Source organism: Herpailurus yagouaroundi, unplaced genomic scaffold (assembly GCF_014898765.1).
Source record: "Herpailurus yagouaroundi ecotype Mexico unplaced genomic scaffold, PumYag 29, whole genome shotgun sequence".
Lineage (NCBI taxonomy): Eukaryota > Metazoa > Chordata > Mammalia > Carnivora > Felidae > Herpailurus > Herpailurus yagouaroundi.
In genome coordinates, this window is record NW_024412377.1 from 122,948,466 (window position 1) to 122,971,310 (window position 22,845).

At 40.0% G+C, this 22,845-nt stretch overlaps 3 protein-coding genes across 5 annotated transcripts in view; 2 read left to right on the forward strand and 1 right to left on the reverse strand.

Annotated features, from left to right (window-relative positions):
* Positions 1-9,648, reverse strand: part of LOC121016760 (protocadherin gamma-C4) — a 99,957-nt gene extending 90,309 nt beyond the window's left edge. The window contains exons 1-2 of one of the 3 annotated variants that reach the window (XM_040454608.1): positions 9,373-9,648; positions 5,812-5,897 (exon numbers count right to left, since the gene is read on the reverse strand). In XM_040454608.1, the coding sequence (XP_040310542.1) occupies positions 5,812-5,897; positions 9,373-9,385 (99 nt within the window). In that variant the 5' untranslated portion in view covers positions 9,386-9,648. Of the gene's footprint in view, positions 1-5,811; positions 5,898-9,178; positions 9,198-9,372 lie in introns of those variants that run through there. The other 2 variants (XM_040454626.1, XM_040454619.1) reach the window with 2 other exon arrangements.
* A 127-nt stretch (positions 9,649-9,775) lies between these two features.
* TAF7 (TATA-box binding protein associated factor 7) lies at positions 9,776-12,042 on the forward strand. Its single transcript, XM_040454677.1, has one exon. The coding sequence runs from the start codon at positions 10,461-10,463 to the stop codon at positions 11,508-11,510; it is 1,050 nt and encodes a 349-aa protein (XP_040310611.1). The 5' UTR covers positions 9,776-10,460; the 3' UTR covers positions 11,511-12,042.
* An 8,114-nt stretch (positions 12,043-20,156) lies between these two features.
* LOC121041565 (mitochondrial ornithine transporter 1-like) lies at positions 20,157-21,688 on the forward strand. The gene has a single exon (XM_040492389.1). It carries the CDS (start codon positions 20,298-20,300, stop codon positions 21,201-21,203), a length of 906 nt encoding a protein of 301 aa, XP_040348323.1. The 5' UTR covers positions 20,157-20,297; the 3' UTR covers positions 21,204-21,688.
* Positions 21,689-22,845: the final 1,157 nt, after the last annotated feature.

Genomic DNA, 22,845 nt, shown 5'->3' on the forward strand with positions numbered 1-22,845 from the left:
TGGAAAATGCCATATGAGTATCTAATTTAAGACTTCAAATTTAAGAGACATAAGAGGTAGTGATATTCTTCTTCAAAACTGAAAAGGACAGGGCCACGTCTTTATTTTTAGACAGGCCATTAAAATAATATGCATTCTCCTAAAATCACACTTAATATTCCCCCAAGAGAAGCTGGTTTTCTTAAAGAGCAAGATTTTTAAACTAGATTGCCTTCCTTCTTTTACTCATTGCAAAATTAGTAAAAGGTTACTAATTAAAATGTCTGAGGCTCCGAGTGATTTACCCAAAAGTTAGGGAAGAATGTTTTCTGCATTCTAGAGGTTAACATTTCAGGAGCAAATTTGGCCAGATACTGGCAGTCTACCCATGAACACGATTGAGAAGGGTCCAGAAAATAAGGAAATAAAGGAAACAAAGGCCACAAGAGTAGTTCTTAGAAAGAGAATATCTATTCCTGTGTAACCAAATCTATAGTTTCTCAGCTTCTCAAAACAAGTATATGGAACCCAAAAGCTTAAAGATTCAGCAAACTTCCTTCAATATTTCAAGGAAAGGACTTTTTAGCAGAAAATATAAGTTTTTAGAATATACACTAATAGAAACAAACTTTTCACCAAAGGGACTGTCTGAGCTAGTGAAAGAAATTAAAATACACACAGAAACTAGAAAGTGAACTTGCAGAGCTTCTCCTCATTTAACAACAACAAAAAAACCAACCAGAGTTGATTTATAACAGGATATTACAAAATAAAAGTGTTAAAACTCACAGGTAAACATTTGAATCCAATGTAATATTTAAGGTTGCACTGCAGGCACCACAGAGACTATGCAGTTAAAAGATGTATCTTGGGTTTACTTCAAGAAATTAAATTAAGACTTTACAATATCTGAAGCCACACAAAGATGGTAGAATTAGGGCAAATCTCACTTGAAGTAGAAGTATCTCCAAATCTAGGCTTGGACCAGAGACCAGACTGAAAGTAGGGCTGGAGGAGCCCCACAGAAGCAGGGTGAAGGCCAGAGTCACTGTGAGGAGAAGAGCCCAGATATCAAGGACAAGGCCACAGGCAGGTAAAACTGTAGCTCTGCCTGCCTGGCACCTGGTGCCAGGCCATTGCTGAGTTCTGGCAGCAACTTCTGCAAAGACCAGGTGCAGCACGATGACTGTTGGTATTGTATGCAGTGACCAGCAACCCCTGTAGAACAACATCTCTGTTGCTCACAGTGCCATGGTGCTAATCTCACTCTTGTGCCTCCCTAGGTTGAAGAGTCATATTAGCTGGTCTGAAGCATATGATAGCACAGTCAGGCAAAGCTCTCCAGCTGGTCACTTTCGTGACCAGGTAGCCAGCTGCACTGAGCATGGTGCCACATCAAAGAGGGCATGACTTCTGGCTGCAGCTCCTGCCACAGCACTGCCTGTGTATTTTTGCCATCACAAGGAGCCTGCAGTGAACATCATCATGCTCTGCACCTACTGACACATTGGATGACAGTGCACACAGTGCCAGGTTGCTGGCCAGGAAGAAATAGGTGCACAGGGCCTCACATCTGGGTAAGAAGCACTAAAGTGTGAGATGGGACTTATAGCAGGTGTTCCCATTCTCCTGGACTGCAGAAAGAGGTCTGCTGGAAAACAAGCATTTTTTGTTGATGGTGGTGATATGCAGGGTGATGCTTATGCTGGAGGAGAGGGACAGCTTGTCCTTGGTGGCTCCGGTGGTGACACTGTATTTCATGGTCTGCTTCCAGTTTAGAATTCCATCTGTCTGTAGCTTACAAAGAATTGCATAGTAATTCTTAGAAGTGAATTGTTTGACTGTGTGTTTACTACTTTCTGTATCTTTCACCTCTCCATTGTTTTGGCTTGGGCAGCCACAGTTCTTGCCTTTAATAGGACTAGACACCCAGCTGAAAGTCACCTGCACAGCACTGTAGTTCTCAACCTCCATTTCAATCAGGATCTTGAAAGGGGCCCTTAAACTGCCTCCAATCTTCTCTTCTACTCCATGATGCATCTGTTGCACTCCAAAATCAAAGATGGTACTGTCACTTTTAGATGGTAGATATGCTATATGAGACTGTAGTAAGTGTAGGGGATCTCGACCTTACAGTGTCATCCAGGTCAGTAGAGTCCCCCTGAAGAATGCAGAGCATGTGGTGGAGGGCAGGTTCTCCTGTAGGCAGATTCTGCTGTACTTCTTGTGGCTCAGTACGGCAGCACTGGCATTAGCATCCAACTCCCTCATCTTGCCACGAGCTGTTCCTACCCCTCCCTACCACTAACTGGTGGCAGCTCTGCTCCTCTGGTCCATTCCTGCCCTAGTCCTCTCTTTTACTTATGGGGACTGGGGAAATGGCTATTGAAACTAATGTGATAAATCCATAGAGAATTACTTGTAGCATCCAAACATATTGGGGTTTAAGAATGAACTATGCTCATTTTAAGATGTTTTCCACAATTTCCAAAACAAAATGTATTAAAAACCATAAATTATTTATATCCAGGATGAATAAATTTATATGAAAAGCATTCATGGGGTTTCCAGTGAGGGTTTCAGATTCAAGGGCCTAAAGACTTCCTTTAACATTATCTGCTAGATCTAGTCTATCATTCTCCAGTTCTTCCCTGCTCCTTTCTCTGGCAGTAAAGAGGCTTCCCGGCACTCACCCATGGTTCTGGTCACATCTTTGCCCAGATTCCCCACTTTTAAACCACTTTTCTTCTAGAATCTCACAGCACATCTGACGCATACTTCAATAGGCTGAACAAAGACATCAGTAAGGGAAACTGCTTACTGCACACGGTGTGCCTTTCCTGTGGGGGACTTCTTTCTTATCTCTTCTCGATGCTGCTTCTCAGATCCTAATACATCTTGCTATGGTTGCTCCCGGATTACAAAGGTACACTGGAGAGAAAAGGCAGCGCCTCATTCCGGGTCGTTAAACATCCTGATGTTCCTGACGCAGAAATTTAGAAAAGATGGTAGAAGAGAAGGCGTAAGAAGTCCACTCCAGATATATTCCACAAATGTCGGCGGGGATCGCTGGGTCAGAATGCCAATGGATTGCTTTGTTTCACTCTAGCTACGGACTGGCAGACAGCGGCACCCAGAGGCCTGGTACGATATCTACCTCCTGTTATTTCTCAAAGTCAGGAGACTGTATTTGCTTTATTTCCAGGACTTATTTTAGGCAGAGGCTGCGAGTCATTATTCCTTTTTGACAAAGTATAAGAAATTAGCCTTTCTGAAAAATTTAAACCAAATGCTTTAATTTATTAAAATTCAAATCGACTTAAAAGAATTCCTACACAATTTTCCCTCTTGACATTTCCTTTTGAAGATGATACACCACTGAAGCTTCTTTCTTTAAAAAATTTTTGCTCAAGAAATTAGCCATTATAAAAATAATTTTTCATCATAAAAGTCATTCTCACTGTAAATTCTACAATATAACAAGTTTTTTTATTATACAAAAGTAGAAAATACTGATAAAAATTTTAAATCACCAGTAATTATGTGATTATTATATTTGATGACTGTCCACACTTTGTAAATACATATATACTTTTTTTTATTGTGGTAATATACACATAAAATTTAACATCTTAACCATTTTTAAGTACACAGTTCAGTGGTATTAAATACATTCATAATCTTATACAACCATTACTACCATCTATCTCCAGAACACTTTTCAACTTTTAAAACTGAAACCCATACCCATTACCTATTAACTCTTCATTCTCCCCTCTCTCCAGCCCCTGGAAAACATCATCTATTTTCTATCATTTTGGCTACTCTAAATAACTCATATAAGTGGAATCAACTAGTATTTATCTATTTATGACTGGCTTATTTTACACCAAATAATATCTTCAAAGTTCATCTGTGTTGTAGAATATGTAAAAATTTCCTTCCTCTTTTTTTAAAGTTTATTTATTTATTTTGAGAGAGAGAGAAAGAGGGAGGAAGAGAAGGAAGGGTTGAGAGAGAGACAGAAGGAGAATCACAAGTGGGCTCTCTGCTGTAAGCAATCTCACGAACCACGAGATCATGACCTGAGCTAAAATCAAGAGTCAGACCCTTAATCGACTGAGCCACCCAAGCACCCCCAAATTTGCTTCCTTTTTAAGGCTGAATAACATTACATTGTATGTACAGACCACATTTTACTTATTCATTCATCTGTTGATGGCAACTTGGGTTGCTTCTAAGTTTTAGCTACTATTAATTATGTTGCTATAAACATGGGTGTACAAATGTCTCTTTTTAAATGTTTTATTTATTTTTGAGAGACAGAACATGAACAGAGGAGGGGCGGGGGGAGGAGGACAGAGGATCCAAAGCAGGCTCTTGGCTGACAGCAGCAAGCCTGATGTGGGGCTCGAACTCAAGAACCATGAGATCATGACCTGAGCCGAGGTCAGATGCTCAACCAACTGAGCCATGCAGGCTCCCCTACAAATGTCTCTTTGAGACCCTGCTCTCAATTCTTTTGGGTACATGCCCAGAAGTGGAAGTGCTAGATCATAAGGTAATTCTACTTTTAATTTTTTTAAATGTTTATTTATTTTGAGAGAGAGAGAGTGAATGTATGAGGAGAGGAGGAGCAGAGACAGACAGACAGAGACAGAGAATCTGAAGCAGGCTCCACATTGCTAGCACAGAGCCCAATGAGGGGCTTGAACTCACAAACCGTGAGATCATGACCTGAGCCGAAATCAAGAGTCAGATGCTTAACTGAGCCATGCAGGTGCCCCTATTTTTAATTTTTTGAGGAAATGCCACGCTGTTTTCCACAGTGGCTATACCATTTTAGATTCCTACCAGCAATGCACAAAGGTTTCAAATATTTCACATCCCTACTAACATTTGTTATTTTGTTTTTCTGATAGTAGCCATCCTAATGGGTGTAAGGTGGTATCTCATTGTCTTGATTTGCATTCCCCTAACAATTAGTGATGTTGAGCATCTTTTCATGTGCTTATTGTCCACTTGAATCTTTGTTGGAATTAAATATATATTATTATAACCCCTCAAATAATCAGCTCTTTCATGGATATTACTGGTGGCCTCTATAAACCGGTATTTGTGTTCCCTCAAAATTCACATGTTGAAACCTAATCCCAAGTATAATGGTATTTGGAGGTATGGCTTTGGAGAGGTGATAAGGTCATGAGGGTGAAGTCCTCACCAGACATCAAATCTGCTGGCACTTTTATCCCAGATTTCTCAGCCCCCAGAACTTATAAATAAATTTCTGTTGTTTACAAGCCACTCAGTTTATGGTATTTTGTTAAAGTACTACATATGGACTAAGACAGTTGTCTATGCCCTTTGCTCTCCTCTAACATTTCCTTTTTTAGTTTAGAGGCCCACCCTCTGAAACAGGAAGCTAAACCTATTCATAGATACTGATAGATCTAAACCAATAATGGTAAACCTCATTCCCCTTGTCAGTGTTAGCTAGGAATACAGACTTAATAAGCTTACTCAACCATGGTACTATTTTGAGCCATGGAACTATTGTGGGGAAGAGAGCTGGTCTGCATATGGTAGGATATTTAGCAGCATCCCTGGCCTCTACACAATAGATGCCAGTAGACCCCACCCCCACAGTTATGACAATCAAAAATGTCTCCAGACATTACCAAATGTCACCTCCTCCCCATCATACTGAAAATCACAGGCTCAGGGTATTCCCCAGGTGACTATTATTGAGCCAGGGATAGGTAAATGGTCTAAACTGGTCCAATCACATTGAAAGACAAACTTTGGTTGGGGGGAGCCACTCTCTGAACTTACCGTGGACAAGGAAGGAAGCTCCCTGGTTACTGCTGGCAGAATTCTTATGACCAGAGACTTAAGAAGTTTACAAGATAAGGACAAAGCTGAAAGAATAACAGAAAAAATATAAATAAATTATCATTCTCCAAAATTAGGAAGAGAAAAACAATTTGTGCTAGGTCATGATTCTATCATGCCTAGAGGGAGCCATACTTTCAAGAATGGCACTGGCACTGTCCAATACAGTAACCACCAGCTACATGTGGCCATTGAGCATCTGAAATATGGCCAGTCCAAATTGAGATGTGCTGTCAGTGTAAAATACGCACCAGGTGTTGAAGATTTAGTACAAAGTAAGAATGTAAAATATATCATTAATAATTATTACATTGATTATGATCATTTGAATTAAGTTAAATCAAACTATTGAAATTAATTTCACATATTTCTTTCTGCCACTTTACTCTGGTCACTAGATAATTTAATATCACATAAGTGGCTTTCATCTGTGGCTCACATTATATTTCTATTGGACAGAGCTGCTCTAGAACACCTGGTTTTTAAGATAACAGATTTTCTAATTATTTAAGGGGAAGAAAAGTTAGAGAGGAAGTGAGCCAAACCATAAGAGACTCTTAAAAACTGAGAATAAACTGAGGTTTGATGGAGTGTGAGAGGGAGGAGAAAGTGGGTGATGGGCATTGAGGAGGGCACCTGTTGGGATGAGCACTGGGTGTTGTAAGGAAACCAATCTGACAATAAATTTCATATTAAAAAAATAATAAATCAGTGTAAATTAGGTTGGCCTTTTTTTTCTATAGAAAACATCCTACTTGATACAGGAGACTGCTTCATTTTAGTTAAACTTTTTTTTAGGTTTCATTTTTTTAAGTTTTATTTATTTAAGTAATCTCTACATCCAATGTGGTGCTCAAACTCACAACCCTGAGATCAAGAGTTGGATGCTCCTCTGAATGAACCAGCAGGAGCCCCTTTAGGATTTTATTTTTATTTATTTTAATTTTTTATTTTTTAAAAAATGTTTTATTTATTTTTGAGACAGAGAGACACAGAGAATGAGCAGGGGAGGGGCAGAGAGAGAGTGAGACACAGAATCTGAAGCAGGCTCCAGGCTCCGAGCTGTCAGCACAGAGCCCAACGCGGGGCTTGAACTCACAAACCGCAAGATCTTGACCTGAGCCAAAGTCAGACGCTTAACCGACTGAGCCGCCCAGGCGCCCCTAGGATTTTATTTTTAAGTAATTTTCCCACTCAAAGTGGGGCTCAAACTCACAACCCCAAGATCAAGGGTCGCATGCTCTACCGACTTAACCAGCCAGGCATCCCTATAAACTTGTTTTTTACTGTTTATAAAATGATATACCAGTATAGAAGTATACTTTCTTGAGGTGTCTGAAATTTCCTTACCCTGTAATTTGTGATCTCCAAAATATAAGCAGGGCTTCTTTTATCACTCATAATTTTTTAACCTCCACAGTATAAGCAACTTAAAAGTTTATTAAAAGTTTACTAAAGGGAATTTTCAGGGGTGCCTGGGTAGCTTAGTCAGTTAAGTGTCTGACTTCAGCTCAGGTCATGATCTTATGGTTCATGAGTTGGAGCCCTGTGTCAGGCTCTGTGCTGAAAGCTCAGAGCCTGGAGCTTGCTTGGGATTCTGTGTCTCCCTCTCTCTCTGACCCTCCCCCACTCGTGCTTTGTCTCTGTCTCTCAAAAATAAATAAAAAACATTTAAAAATTTTTAAAGGGAATTTTCAAGCATACAGCATTAGCCTGATTGTGATACTACTTTTATTAAAGGAAGGAAGCATTTCACTGGGGAATTTATTGCTCTTCCCAAATCTTTGGTTTCCTACTATCACAGATATTCCATGGAACAACCACAGAAGTGTAATTCGTTCATCAATTTAGAGTGTTCCCGTATGTCTAATGGACTTGATTTTTTTTTAAACCTATATTTATCAATAGACATTAGGGTAATGTGTGATGAGGTAGAGCCCTTGGTTTTAGGATCAATGTAATTTTCCCCCCAAAAAACAGCATTTATAAAATGTGTTAAACTCAAAAGCAGAAAATCTGTTCCAGGACTGAAGGAGGTAGATACCTGAGGGGAAACTTCAGTTAATCCTTCTAATTTTCTTCAACAACATTCCATATAAAGATTTACTAACTAAAATAGATAATAATTTTGGAAAATCAGAATTACATAGAATTTATCTTACTTTCTGTGACAAAGGTATTTGAGCATCATAAAACTCAGGCAATTAAAATGCAAAGTAATATTTGGATTATTTACATGTATAGACATGTCCTTACATATTATATGGTTAAATAAAGTACCATGCAGAGGCTAGCAAATAAAACTCTTATAGCTACAAATGAAGTAAAACCAAGTATAATTAAGGGATAATCACACTGAAAAAAAGTTCACCATCGAAAAAAGGAAACAGATGATCCTGAAATTATAGTTGAATCAGTGAACATTCTTCAACACATCATAGAACCAAGAGAACTAATGTAGTTATCTGAAAGAACCTAATTTCTACTTCAAATTTAACAAAAAATCCAAATTGGTGCCAGGCCGTTTTAATTTTCTCCCATGATTAGGTATCAGAGTCTATCTAAACCAAAGAAGACACATTCACACACACTTTTAGCAAAACTCTCCACTCATAATTGGCACTGTCCTTGACTAGAGAGAAATGTATATGACATGGCTCTATCTCATTTTAAAGTGACATAGAATATATTTTCCCTCACAAATTGTTACGGGAATTAGACTATATTTATGTTATTTCTAGATGGGTCAGTTGTTTCATTCAATTAGCAAATTTTTTTGTGTGTCTCCCATGTTGTTTTCATACTAGGCACTGGGACACGATGACTATGGGAGACTGAAAACTCTGGATTATCACAGAGCTTCCAATCTGGGGTGAAAGAGACAATAAGTGCCTAAACAAATAAAGCGAATTTTGAAAGTGTTAATCACATTTTAAGTGAGTTTTTAAATTTAGATATAGCTGTTCATATTTTAGAGGACAGAGATTAAATGACCTTGATACTTTATCTAACTGATCCTATTAAAAAATAAATGGAAATGAATAGGAGCAAGTGGAAACTCTTAGATATTTAGGCCTAAATGTTACAAAAAAAGCAAATGAATACCTCACTACGCAAAGAAGAGACTAGTAGAAAAGCTTCAAAATAGTGGACGTGGAATGAAAAAAATCCTAATTAAATTTCAATTTTATTCTTCTATAGTTAGACCACTTGTCAGACAACTGTGTCCTAAACGATTATGTGCCCCCATACACTTATTTCTGTTTACGTTTATATCTACATCAAACATATTAAAAAGAGTAATCACCCATGTTCCCTTGGGGTCCTTCAAAACACAGTCCCTAAATCGTGAGTCCCCTTCGGGCATTTTCATAATCAACAAAATATATACTTAGAATTATATAGAGATCAGCTTCTCCTTCTCACTCCACTGATTTGGGTACTTTACAATCCTCTGTATGGTTAATTATAATTTCTTGTATCTGCTTCAGATTGGTATACCGTGTGGAAGCATCCGAGAGGTTCCAGACAGATGCAAAGACGCTTTCCGCACGGACGCCCTATCTCCGGTAATCACTCAGCAGTCTAGGAGCTATCCGGCCCCACGGCGACCGGTAAAAGTTCTGGCTTACCGGAGCGGGAAAAGGGGACATAAGGGTCTAACGTCTTTCTAGGAAGCTTTGCCTCTAAATATTTTCAAAGCAATAGCTCTCTATGAAATATTATCGCGTTCATCGCGTTAAGTCAAATTCTCACGAGAAGACAAGTCACCGGATGGCGTAATTGCACTACTACGCCTGCGCAAGCTAGGGCAGCCCGCACTTCCGCTTGAGTCGTGCTGTCACTCACAGCCGCTTCTCCCGCTGGGCGGGATGACGTAGTGCTTTCTTTTTCGCTCGGTCAGCCGCTCCAGACCGAGACCTGCTGAGCTGCGGAGCTATCGCTTCTGGCTCTGCGAGTTGCGGCTCTCGGCGAGATTTCGCGCTGCCTGCCCTCCGCCATTCCGTTGCTAATCGGTAGCGGATCACTTTCCTAAGAGCCGGAAAAAACAGAGGAATAAAGAGACTGAATAAGACTCTCGGCGCCCGGCCGTCTTGCTCTGAGTGGCTTCCTCTTCCGTTAGCTCCTGTCCGGAGAAGCTAGGTTTATAATCGTCACTGGATTGTAAGTACCCAAGGCGAAGAGAGCTCACTGCGCCCCGATTTTTGAATATCTTTGTTCCGTGAAAGAGTGTGGATTGGGAGTGTCTGCTGGGCCTTACTTACTGTGTCGAAAATTATTCCGCAGAAGCCGCCATTTGCTTTCCTGCTAGCTAGCTCCCTCTGCATTGTCCGGCAGCGGCATCTGGAGGCTGAAACTTGCATTGCAGCTAATAGATTAAAACGCACCTAACTGGTTTTTAGTCACGACAAATTCATATAGACTTGGGCCTTGATTCAACATTAAGACAAAATAGACGCTTAGCTCCTGTTCTGCTTAAAACTCTTTGTACTTAAGATTTCAGCTCATAACAAACTGGTCGTTCTAACTGTTGGAACTTTTTAGTGCAACAAGTGATTGTCAGAAAAGTGAATCTCAAAGAAGTAAAGATGAGTAAGAGCAAAGATGATGCTCCTCACGAACTAGAGAGCCAGTTTATCTTACGGCTACCTCCAGAATATGCCTCTACTGTGAGGCGGGCAGTACAGTCTGGTCATGTCAACCTGAAGGACAGACTGACAATTGAGTTACACCCTGATGGACGTCATGGAATCGTCAGAGTGGACCGGGTCCCATTGGCCTCAAAATTGGTAGATCTTCCGTGTGTTATGGAAAGTCTGAAAACCATTGATAAGAAAACTTTTTACAAGACAGCTGATATATGTCAGATGCTTGTCTCCACAGTCGATGGTGATCTCTATCCTCCTGTGGAAGAACCAGTTGCTACTACTGATCCCAAAGCAAGCAAGAAAAAGGATAAGGACAAAGAGAAAAAGTTTATATGGAACCATGGAATTACTCTGCCTCTTAAAAATGTCAGAAAGAGAAGGTTCCGGAAGACAGCAAAGAAGAAGTATATTGAATCTCCAGATGTGGAGAAAGAAGTGAAGCGGTTGCTGAGTACAGATGCTGAAGCTGTGAGTACTCGTTGGGAAATAATTGCTGAAGATGAAACAAAAGAAACAGAAAATCAGGGCCTTGATATTTCTTCTCCAGGAATGTCTGGTCACAGGCAGGGCCATGACTCATTAGAACACGATGAGCTTCGGGAGATATTCAATGACCTCAGCAGCAGCAGTGAAGATGAAGATGAGACCCAGCATCAAGATGAAGAAGATATAAACATCATTGACACTGAGGAAGATTTGGAAAGACAGCTACAGGACAAGTTGAATGAATCAGATGAACAGCACCAAGAAAATGAGGGAACCAATCAGCTGGTCATGGGAATTCAGAAACAGATTGATAATATGAAAGGCAAACTCCAAGAGACCCAGGATAGGGCAAAACGACAGGAGGATCTCATTATGAAAGTCGAAAACCTGGCTCTCAAGAACAGATTTCAGGCTGTGCTGGATGAACTCAAACAAAAGGAAGACCGAGAAAAGGAGCAGCTCAGCTCTTTGCAAGAAGAGCTAGAATCACTCCTAGAGAAGTGAGAAGAATTCTCATACTTAATTTCATTCCTTAGATTGCTCACCATTGAAAGAATAATCTTGGCTTCATTACCTGGACTAGATGTAACTTTATAGTAGTTCCCATTTTCCCCACTGTTTGTTGCTGAATTTGTCTTACAGACAAATATAAATGTGAATTGCTATCTTGTTTGTCATAACCACTTTGTTAGGTGTTTATTTTTTAGGAAGTAGGAATGTGTACACAGATAAATGATTGTAGGAAAATTGTAGGATTAGTGGAATGAACAGTTCAACCTTAGTAATCACACATTGACTGCAGGACTTTGCTGCTGTTTCTCATTTGCCAGAAGTGGCTGTTGCTTCTCTCTGATGCCATCTGAGAGCAATAAGATCTAGAGTTTAGTCTGCAGGCAGTGAAACTAGTTTGCATATGTTTTCCCATGCAGTGGTAGCTATTTTCCCAGCTGCTGAAAGCATTTGTTCCCATGTAGAGTTGCAAATCATTTCATAAAGTTGTTTTAACAGTAAATAAAAGTAACTAATTTTCACCTCATAATGTGTCTTGCTCTTTTAGGGGTAGTGGAGATCAGATCCTCTTTTGAGGTGGTTTCTTGGTGGGGTTTAATGACTGATTTGATTCTGGTTTGTAGGGAAAAGAAACAGATATGTGTTGGGTTTTAAGAAATCACAGCAGGGTCTGGGGTGCCTGGGTGGCTCAGTCGGTTAAGCGTCCAACTTCGGGCTCAGGTCACAATCTCACGGTCCGTGAGTTCAAGCCCCGTGTCGGGCTCTGTGCTGACTGCTCAGAGCCTGGAGCCTGTTTCAGATTCTGTGTCTCCCTCTCTCTCTGACCCTCCCCCGTTCATGCTCTGGCTCTCTCTGTCTCAAAAATAAATGTTAAAAAAAAAATTAAAAAAAAAAAAAGAAATCACAGCAGGGTCAAAGAAATTGGGAAATGCCATCTTTGCCTTATGTTAAGTTTCCAACCCACCTCTTTCATTTGGAGGTTACAAAACACAAGGTATAGAACCTTTCCTAAACTATCCTAACTTTTGTTAGGATACAACTTACTATTTTTATCTTTAAGAGTTACTATAGTTTTATTTATAAAACTTAGTATTTTTATCTATTTTTTCTTTTTTAAGCACTACACTCACTTGGTTAAAAATAGTAGAAACAAAGCAAAGGCTATCATACCGAGTACTTTTCACTGAATCAACATTGGTTTGAATTGATTGCATTTGTAAATATTTTCAACTTTAATCCTGCAGTCATTTAATAGTATTCTCAGAATGGAGGTGATGTGTCCATGTTAGTTAATCAAAATTGTTCATAAAGGAAGTCATCACTATAGTATTTCAAAATTTCTTAAACATAATTTTCATATTCTTAAATTTTACATGTTCTTAAGATTCTAATCTAATGCCTTACATTTAAGCTATTTCTGAAAACTGACAAAATTTGCAAAATGCACTATTGCATGCAATTCATTTCTGACAGGTTGGGATTAAAGGTTCGTTTGAAAATTGGCCTCATGAAGCAAACATTTAAAGCCCATTTTAATTTTGTATTTGACAGGAAACCTCTGTAGTGAAATGTTAAAACTGTGCAGACTTCTCAAGTCTAAAATCCTACATGCTGATGGTGGAAATCTCACGATACTAATTTTCTCTTTCACATTATCTGATTGTGTTCTACCAAAATGTCCTAATTTTTAAGATTTTAGTACAGAATACAGAGGTTTAAGGTTTCTCCCAAGTATCAGACTTTGGATTATTTCTTGATGTTTGCAAATAAGAAGAAGCAAGTTTTCTTAATACGTTAGGATGGTAGGTAGAGGGGTGTCTGGGTGGCTCAGTCGGTTAAGCATCCGACTTTGGCTAGGGTCATGATCTCCCAGTTTGTGAGTTCGAGCCCCGCATTGGGCTCTGTGCTGATGACTCAGAGCCTGGAGCCTGCTTCAGGTTCTGTGTTTCCCTCTCTCTCTTCCTCCCCCTGTCACACTGTCTGTCTGTCGCTCTCTCAAAAATAAACATTAAAAAAAATTTTTTTTAAAAGAAAAAGGATGGTAGGTAGATAATAAATGCTGTTTTAGTACATTTGGTATTTTGCTACACTTAAAGCATTGACACCTGAAAAGCTCCCACCATATTTGCGTTTACAGTGAGTCACTTATCAAAATAATTCATTCTTACAAAGGTCTCAACACCACTGATGGCTGAATTCCATCTTTAATAGGAAGGAGAGATGCGGCATAATAAAATGGTCTAGTGATTGTTTGACTCCCATTTCAGTTACTAGCACTATGCTGATTCTCAAATCCATATTTCTGATCTCTTAAGAGCTTCAGATTTAGTATATTCAGCTGTATCCTAGATATACTTGTATCTCTCAGGCAACTCAACTCCAAATGTCCCCAAATGGAACTCCTTTCCTCCTTTTCCTTGAAAACTTGCTCTTCCTTGTTTTATGACTAAGTGAAAATAAAGACCACAATCACCCAACCCAGTTACTGAAGCTAGAAGCTTAAGCCATAACTTTTGACTACTCACCCTCTGACTACTGAGTCTACTTATAAAAAAGCTCTTCAATCACTACTTCATCTCTACTGGCAGTGTTCCAGTTCAAATCATTTTCATCTCTTGCCAAGCAAATGGCAATGGCTTCCTAACTGGTTGTGTGTTTATAAACTTTTTTTCTCACCAATTTAGGTTTTTGAGTTGGCCACCAAAGTGATCTTCCTAAGCTATATTTGATCATGTCATTCCCATGCTTAAAACCCTTCAAAGGTATACCACTGCTTTCAGGGCTAAGTTTATATTTTTTTAAAAAACACAAGATTATGAGTACTCCAATTACCTTTCCGGCCTCGTGTCACCACATCTTCCCACTTATTTTTAGCCCATACCTAGAAGACTCTTTATTTGGCCAAATCCTACATATCTCCATTCTCAGCCTTAACATCACCAACTCCAACAAGTCCTTCTTTATCTCCATCTAGAGCAGCTCTACTATGGCTTTGCTTCTACTCTTTACCTTTTATTCAACAAATACTTATTGTTCTATACCATACCAAATACTGGATATGAAGTACTCAACTACACATTTAGTGTCTGTTACAATCTCATGCACTCTCCAGTAGTCTGCTGGGATAAATAGTTATGCATTTACCACTCTAAAGTGTAAACTACCTATGGCTCATCCCCCACTAGGCTGTAAACTCACTGAGAGTAGGCACTTGGGCTTGTTAGCCACTGTAAACTTACTAAAGGATAGTAAAGAGATCAAAATCTCAAGATCAAGAGATGCAGTGCCTGGGGTTATATGCTAGCTCAGTGACCTATTAGTTGTGTGCTGTTGGACAAATCTGTTTCTTTCAGTGTTCTCATCATTAAAATGAAGGTGATAATATTATGTACCTCATAGAGCTGTTGAGTTGTTGGTTGTTGGCTATTGAGTTGATACATATAAACGACTTAGAACAATGCCTGGAATATAGTAAAATTAACAATAAAAGCAAACTATTATTGCCTATGTACTAATGTCTGAACATAACAGGGATTAAATAATTTTGAATTAAAAATGATAAAAGTGATAGACAAGTATAAAGAAACAGCTATTTTAAGTGGCTGATTTCAAATTAAAGAATCTAATTACAGAGACACCTGGGTGGCTCAGTCGGTTAAGTGCCCAACTCTTGATTTGGGCTCAGGTCATGATCTCACAGTTGGTGAGATGGAGTACCGTGCTGAGCTCTGTGCTGACAGTCCAGAGCCTGCTTGGGATTCTCTCTCTCCCTCTTTCTTTCCCTCCCCCACTCATGGTCGGTCTCTCTCTCTCTCTCTCTCTCTCTCTCTCTCTCTCTATCTCTCTCTTTCTCTTTCTCTCTCTCTCAAAATAAATAAATAAACATTAACCCCCCCCAAAAAAACACAAACAAAAAAAGGAAACTAATTACAACAGAAACAAAGTTTGCTTCAAATAATCTGCAGCATAAACAAAGGGACTCTGCTAACTACTATAACTTTGTTTTTTACTTGATTTATTTATAGCTTGGCTTTCTATTCATATTGAGAACTCTATAATGAGTTACAGAGTTATAAGTTATAGAGTTAAGAGTTACCCTCTTATGTAAAAAGAAAAGCTTAACTGAAAAAGAGTGGGATCCACTTCTCTTAAAGTAAGTACTGAGTTACCAAAAGGACTCACTATTCTCACAGTTCCTTTGGCTAATGAGTACAGTTTTCTTTTTTTTGTTGTTGTTGTTAGTTTTTTTTTCAATATATGAAGTTTATTGTCAAATTGGTTTCCAATGAGTACAGTTTTCAATTTAAATAATACAGAGATTTTTACAAAAAATAAAAGATAAAGTCCCTTTCAACCAACTTTCTAGAGTAAACTGTTAACATTTTGAGCTGTATCACTCCAGGTCTTTATTTAGTGTACAACTAAATGTATATTTAGTTTGGTAAAGGAAAAAAAGTATGATTTTGTTATAGATACCACTATAAAATTTATGACTCAAAAATATATAAATATCCTTCCTTATCAGCACATATAGATTTACTGCTTCAGTTCATGATAAAGATTTTTTAAAAAACATTTTATCCACTCCCCTATTGCTGGCCACTTAGGTTGTTCCACAACAATTTTTTTATTATAGCAAATGCTGCAATAAACATTCATGTCAATATGGCTTCCAATTTTCATTATATCTACAGACTAGGTAAAAGGGATCTTTATATTCAGTTTTTAGTTACATAAATCCTGACATTTTCAATTTGGAGATGAAATTTTTATTTGAGATGAAAATTTGGACAAATTGTGACAACTTGTGCCTCTGAATGACTTAAACTCTGGTTCTTATCTTTTATACACGCTATGTGAAAATACACACTAGGAAGACTACTCACTACACAGCCATACTGGACTTTTTTTTCTTTACTTCAAATGCCAACCTCTTTCTCACCACAGAGCTATATTTAGCATGTACAGTTCTCTTTTCCTGAAACTGTCTCCAGATACTCTCATGTTTATCTTTTTGTCATTCAGGCCTTGGCTCACACCCCACTTTCTCTGGTGTTCCTATCTGGCCCAATTGCTAGGGAGCATGTGATTTAGGTATTCATCTTGTCAAAGGTAGTGGTCTTCAGTGAAAAGCTGGAAATTCTGTGCCATTATTTTCTGGTATGTATGCTTGGGAGGGCATGCTTACAATTAGAACAGAAGTATCATCATTGTGGTTAGTAAGAAAAAAAATGGTTTCACTTGCTTAAGACTGCCTATTATGCTGGTCAGTGATACAATATAGTCTGGCATCTGTTGTCTCCAAATCCATATATTTAGTGAAATATATGTCATGGAACTTGATCTCTGTCTCTGCTATTTATGCAACTATGTCTGGCAATTCAATGAAGGTATAGACCGTTTCCCTATTAATGCCCTTGTGCTCCCTGGCCTTGATCACTAATTTGGCTTCTCCAAAACATATTTATGAACTTAACACAAAAGCAGTTGATGATTTATTGCAGTTTTCTATGTATCTTGTGTTTGTAAAAATTCAGCATGTTTTTTAAAAAATAAACAATGAACCAAATGTAATTAATTGACACTCCGTGGTCATTAAGATATTAAAAGCATTTCTAGATAACTTGATGGGGCTTCTACAATAAATATTAAAATATGCTTTTTATTTCTTTCTCCTTGACTTTCTTGAGGGTAATATCAAAACATAACAAAAAATCCCTCAGGGTGCCTGGCTGGCTCAGTCACTAAAGCATGTGACCCTTGATCTTCGAGTGGTGAGTTCCAGTCCCACTTGGGGATAGAGTTTAAGAAAAAAAAAGTGAAATAAATTTTTAAAAATCCTTCAAATATGACATGAAGAATTTAAAATTCTTTTTCCAGTGTAAAGCAGCACAGTGTTCTCACATAGCTCTTTTCTTTGTAAAAAATTTGCCAAGGGACACCTGTATGGCTGAGCCAGGTAAGCCTCCAACCCTTGATTTTGGCTCAGGTCATGATCTCATGGTATGTGAGATCAAGTCCCACATTGGGCTGTATGCTCATATCAGGGAGCCTGCTTGGGATTCTCTCTCTCTCTCCTTCTGCCCCTACCCCCACTCAAAATAAATAAATAAACATTAGGAAAAAAAGTTTGCCCAGATAACAAGAACCCCTAAAGTCAAAAAGAGTAAGAGATGAGACAACAGTGAATGAGGAATGTTAATCTGTTTTCAGAAGTCCAAAGCAGAGGAAAGAATGGTAAGTTCAGAGATCAGAGAAAGTTACATGCTAAATGTCTGCAAGGCAGTATACCAAAGAGAGACAAACCCAACTGACAGAACCTGCAAGAGGCTCAATATTTGCAGGCAGAAGTTTCCAAGGAAGGGGGAAAGGCATGAGGCTGGACATGGGGGATTCATTAAAGTATATCCAGAGCTATTGGATGTCCAGGATCCCTATCCCTCCCTAGAATGACTTCCTTCCCCATCCCACAGATGAAAAGTGTACTTTCTAGGTAAATTGAACCAAAGGAGGCTCAAACTCAGAGAAAGCAGGCACAGATAAAGGGTTGTACAGCATCAAACAAAATTAGGTGAAAATCTATGTACTTTACTGCAGTAATGTTACCCCTCTTACTCCATTCTTGGTCTCATTAAATCCATTTCCAAGGCATACATCTCCACACACACACACACACACACACACACACACACACACACACAGTTAAGATTCAAAGATTATTCTCTAAAGAAACCATGTGATCCAGAGAAAAGAGGTCAGATACCGACATTTGGGCCTTCTCCAAAGAAAAGGCCAGGTCACTATCTGCTTCAATGAAGTCTACCTGCTGACAAGCTATCCATGCACCATTTGCTTTTCAGTGCCTCACTAGTATGTATGTATGTATTCATTTATTTTTGTTTAATTAATTTATTTTTAATTTACATCCAAGTTAGTTAACAGATAGTGCAACAATGATTTCAGGAGTAGATTCCTTAATGCTCCTTAACCAGTTAGCCCATTCCCCCCTTCCACAACCCCTCCACAACCCTCTGTTTGTTCTCTGTATTTAAGAGTCCCCCTGGGGCGCCTGGGTGGCTCAGTTATGCATCAACTTCGGCTCAGGTCATGACTTCCGCTCCGGTCATGATCTCATGGTTCATGAGTTTGAGCCCCTAGACGGGCTCTATGCTGTCAGCTGGGAGCCTGAAGCCTGCTTCAGATTCTGTCTCCCTCTCTCTCTGCCCTTCCCCCACTCGCACTCTCTCTCTCAAAAGTAAATAAAACATTAAAAAAATTTTAAAGAATCCCTTATGTTTTGTCCCCTCTCTGTTTTTATATTATTTTTGCTTCCTTTCCCTTATGTTCATCTGTTTTGTATCTTAAATTTCTCATATGAATGAAATAATATGTCTTTCTATGATTAATTTCACTTAGCATAATACCCTCTAGTTCCATCCACGTAGTTGCAAATGGACTTTTATTTTTTATTTCAATGCCTCACTTATTTTTAAAAAATTTTTATATTTATGTATTTTTTGAGAGAGAAAGAGGGAGCAAGCAGGTACGGGGCAGAGAGAGGGAGACAGCGGATCTGAAGCAGGCTCTGTGCTGACAGCAGAGAGCCCCAAAAGGGGCTCAAATTGTGAGATTATGACCTGAGCAGAAGTCTGACGCTTAACAGACTGAGCCACTAGGCGCCCCAGTACCTCATTTGATTAACTGATAGCCAAAGATAATCAGACAAGGAAAGGTTTCCGAAGGTAGAATCATTTCAGCGTACTTCCTGCCCCTTCCGTTTTATTTTTACCCCCAAAATAAAACACCAACTAGGCCTTGGAATGAAAACCTTAAGAGAATTAATTCTAACAATGGGATTACGATATCCCGAACGTCCGCTGCTGTGCTCTAGAGAGCGCTGGAACCACACAGCTATTTTCTATCAACTTTCTTAGCAAAACATAAATACCTGTTTTCCAAGCCAATTGTAAAAACGCTGTATCCTACCTCCGAAAATGATGAGGACTCTGGGCCACCGGTTTCCAGGACTTCAGCCCCAGATCCTGAGCGATGTTGCCATGAAAATAGCCATTCTCCAGCCGGTACCGCAGATCGGATCTGCTTGCGTTAGGCTTCCTCTCCCACCGTCACCGGGGCGTCCCCAGTCGAGGGAACACCAGGACCCAGAGAGGTGCGGCGGGGCCTCACCCTGCGGCAGAGACGCCATTTCAGTTTTCTGATCAAAAGCAGCCACCGACTGTCATGTAAAAAACCCCAAGTAGTTTATCTTCTCTGTTTGAAACCTCTGTGTCTTTAGATTTGACCCTTTGACTCCAGGCTCGACCAACAGGAGCATATCCCCTTTTATTTTGCCTAGTAAGAAATGTGGGGAGTAGGTGGGAACCTAGCCGAAGGGGAAAGCACGAACATCGGCGCCTATTGTCTCTGGCCTTAAATGAAAGAATTTATAAAGTAGCTTTCAATCTCTGTGTTACAATTCATTAAAAGTGTGTACCGAGACCTCGTCCCCGGCGGGCGGGTGCGGGGAGGGCCGGGCGGATGGGGGCGGGGGTGGGGGTGGGGCGGGCGCTGCGGGCAGCGGGGCACGCTGGAGGGCCTCGCGCACGCCGGCAAGCCGGGGGTTATTTCTGTGCGCGGGAGCGCGTCCCGAGGCCTCTCCTGGGGTTAAGCGGCTTCTCCCCAGGAGGAGGGAGAGTGGAGAACGGGCGTCTGGCTGTGGGACGCCTGCCCTGAGCTCCAGAGAGTTTCTTCCCACGGAGACCAGCGGAAGAGTGGGCGAACATGAAGTCCAATCCTGCCATCCAAGCCACCATCGACCTCACAGCGGGCGCCATAGGGGGCACAGCATGTGTCCTGACTGGGCAGCCTTTCGACACAGTGAAAGTGAAGATGCAGACGTTCCCCGGCCTGTACAAGAGCTTCACCGACTGCTGCCTGAAGACGTACTCCCAAGTAGGTTTCCGCGGCTTCTACAAGGGGACTGGCCCAGCGCTGATTGCCTACGTCGCCGAGAACTCTGTCCTCTTCATGTGCTATGGCTTCTGCCAACAGCTTGTGAAGAAAGTAGTTGGTTTGGACAAACAGGAGAAGCTGAGTGAACTGCAGACCGCAACTGCAGGGTCCTTCGCCTCCGTGTTTGCTGCGCTGGCCCTGTGCCCCACTGAGCTTGTGAAGTGCCGGCTACAGACCATGCACGAAATGGAAATGTCAGGGAAAATAACAAAAAGCCAGAACACAGTCTGGTCCGTCGTGAAGAGTATCCTTAGAAAGGATGGCTTCTTGGGCTTCTACCACGGACTTTCGAGCACTCTACTTCAAGAAGTACCGGGCTATTTCTTCTTCTTTGGTGGCTATGAACTGAGTCGATCATTTTTTGCCTCAGGGAGATCAAAAGACGAACTAGGCCCTGTCCCTTTGATGCTAAGTGGTGGAATTGCTGGAATTTGCCTTTGGCTTGTCATATACCCAGTGGATTGTATCAAATCCAGAATTCAGGTTCTTTCCATGTCTGGAAAACAGGCTGGATTTATGGGAACTCTTGTAAGTATTGTGGAAAATGAAGGAATAGCAGCCTTATATTCTGGAATGAAAGCTACTATGATTCGAGCATTCCCTGCCAATGGATCACTATTTTTAGCTTATGAATATAGCAGGAGGATGATGATGAGCCAGTTTGAAGCATATTGAAGTGTCTTGGTGAACTGGATGGAAGTAAATGGCTTAGAGGACTATAGTTTATCTCTGGTTTCATGGAGTACTGGACCAATGTGGAATTATTTTTTACTTCATGGGAATTTTGTTTTTGTCTTCCCTTCTTCTACCCTAAACTTTATGGAAGATCTTCTATTTTACATCATATAATTTCTACCCATAATTGTATTAAAATAGAAGATGACTGCTCTTGTGTTTGGTGGGATATACAGAGTGAGCTGGTGGTCTGTGAACTTGTTCTGAATGCTAAATCTAGTTATATCACGGCTTTTGCATAAACCTGTACATGTACATGCAGTTTAGTTGGTTATCTGTTGTGAGTAAAACAGTTTGGTCCCATGTTTAATGTCATATCAGCAGAAAGAGGTAACCATGTTTCATGAAGATGATCATAAATGATAGCTTAACCCATTCTGCTTAACATGTTCTCTATACTAGGCAATTAAAGTTTTTAAAAAGTTTTTGTGTGGTGCTTGAAACCCCAAACACCCACCTAGATTTTTAAGAGGACAACATACTTGCATACTGATGTGGCTTCCACATTGTTGAGTACAATTTCAGAGTAAGCATCCTGCAATTTCTCTATTCTTAAAATAGTGGCATTCACTTTCAAAGTGGAATCATATTCGGCACTCTTAGTTAGGTGTAGCCTACAGCATCAGGACTTGGGGAAGTAGTGCAGCCTTCATCTGTACCAACTTTCCCTCTTTTTCCCTCCCAAAGAGCTTCCCCTTTGCTGGGCTTTAGATTGAGGGACGGATTAATGGAATGGGGCTATTGAAGCACTTTGGACCATTCATTGTCCTCTCTGCCTCCAACAGTCAGAAACCCTTCCAGGGAACATAGAGCACCAAAGCCAAGGGATCCTTTGCTCATTGTTTGGCGAGCAAGTAGATGAAGTTCTCTCCTCACAGGAAAAACCAAACAGAACTTAATACTTGCACTCCACAGTAAATAATGCTAGGGCTGACCCATCCTGAAATCCACCTCAGGATCTATAACTCCTTGTCATTCTTTTACAATGTTGGAACCTTCTAAATTTGATATTGGCCATCAGGGAAATTTATTGATGACTGTATATGAGGTGTAACTTTATAAAGCAATGAAACATGAGAAAAGCAATTTATTAAACTATATCATATGTATGTGTAAAGCACTGATAAAAGAAAAACCCAGAAAACAAAAAAACAAAACATACTTCATCTGATCCACACAGACTTGTAGATGAGCAACTGTTCTTTGGCCATATGGTATAGGGGGTCATTCTTGTTACAACCAAAGTAAGCCTCATTATTCCTTGCTGCTCAAAGACAAGCAGAATTTCTCTCAATAAACAACTGTTTTTAAACAGCCTGGAAAGCTGAAAGCAAGCCAGATACCTGTCTTAGTAGTCCACACCATGTGTATCTATCACCATTGGAAATTTTGTGTGGAATCTCCAGTTCCCCTTAGCTTTTTGCTATCTGTGAAGCTTCTGTAGTAACTCTAGGCATAGTCCCAGAAACAAGAGGGTCAGAGAAATGAGATGTTGACAAATGGGGATTGCAGCAGACGTTTGGGGAGGGAAAACTCAGTGTTGGGCTTGGTGTGTTGGAGAGCAATGGTTGGGCTACCATTT

Bases quoted from the DNA above. Each gene is read 5' to 3' on its own strand.
- TAF7 (XM_040454677.1), top strand. From the start codon at position 10,461: ATGAGTAAGAGCAAAGATGATGCTCCTCACGAACTAGAGAGCCAGTTT.
- LOC121041565 (XM_040492389.1), top strand. From the start codon at position 20,298: ATGAAGTCCAATCCTGCCATCCAAGCCACCATCGACCTCACAGCGGGC.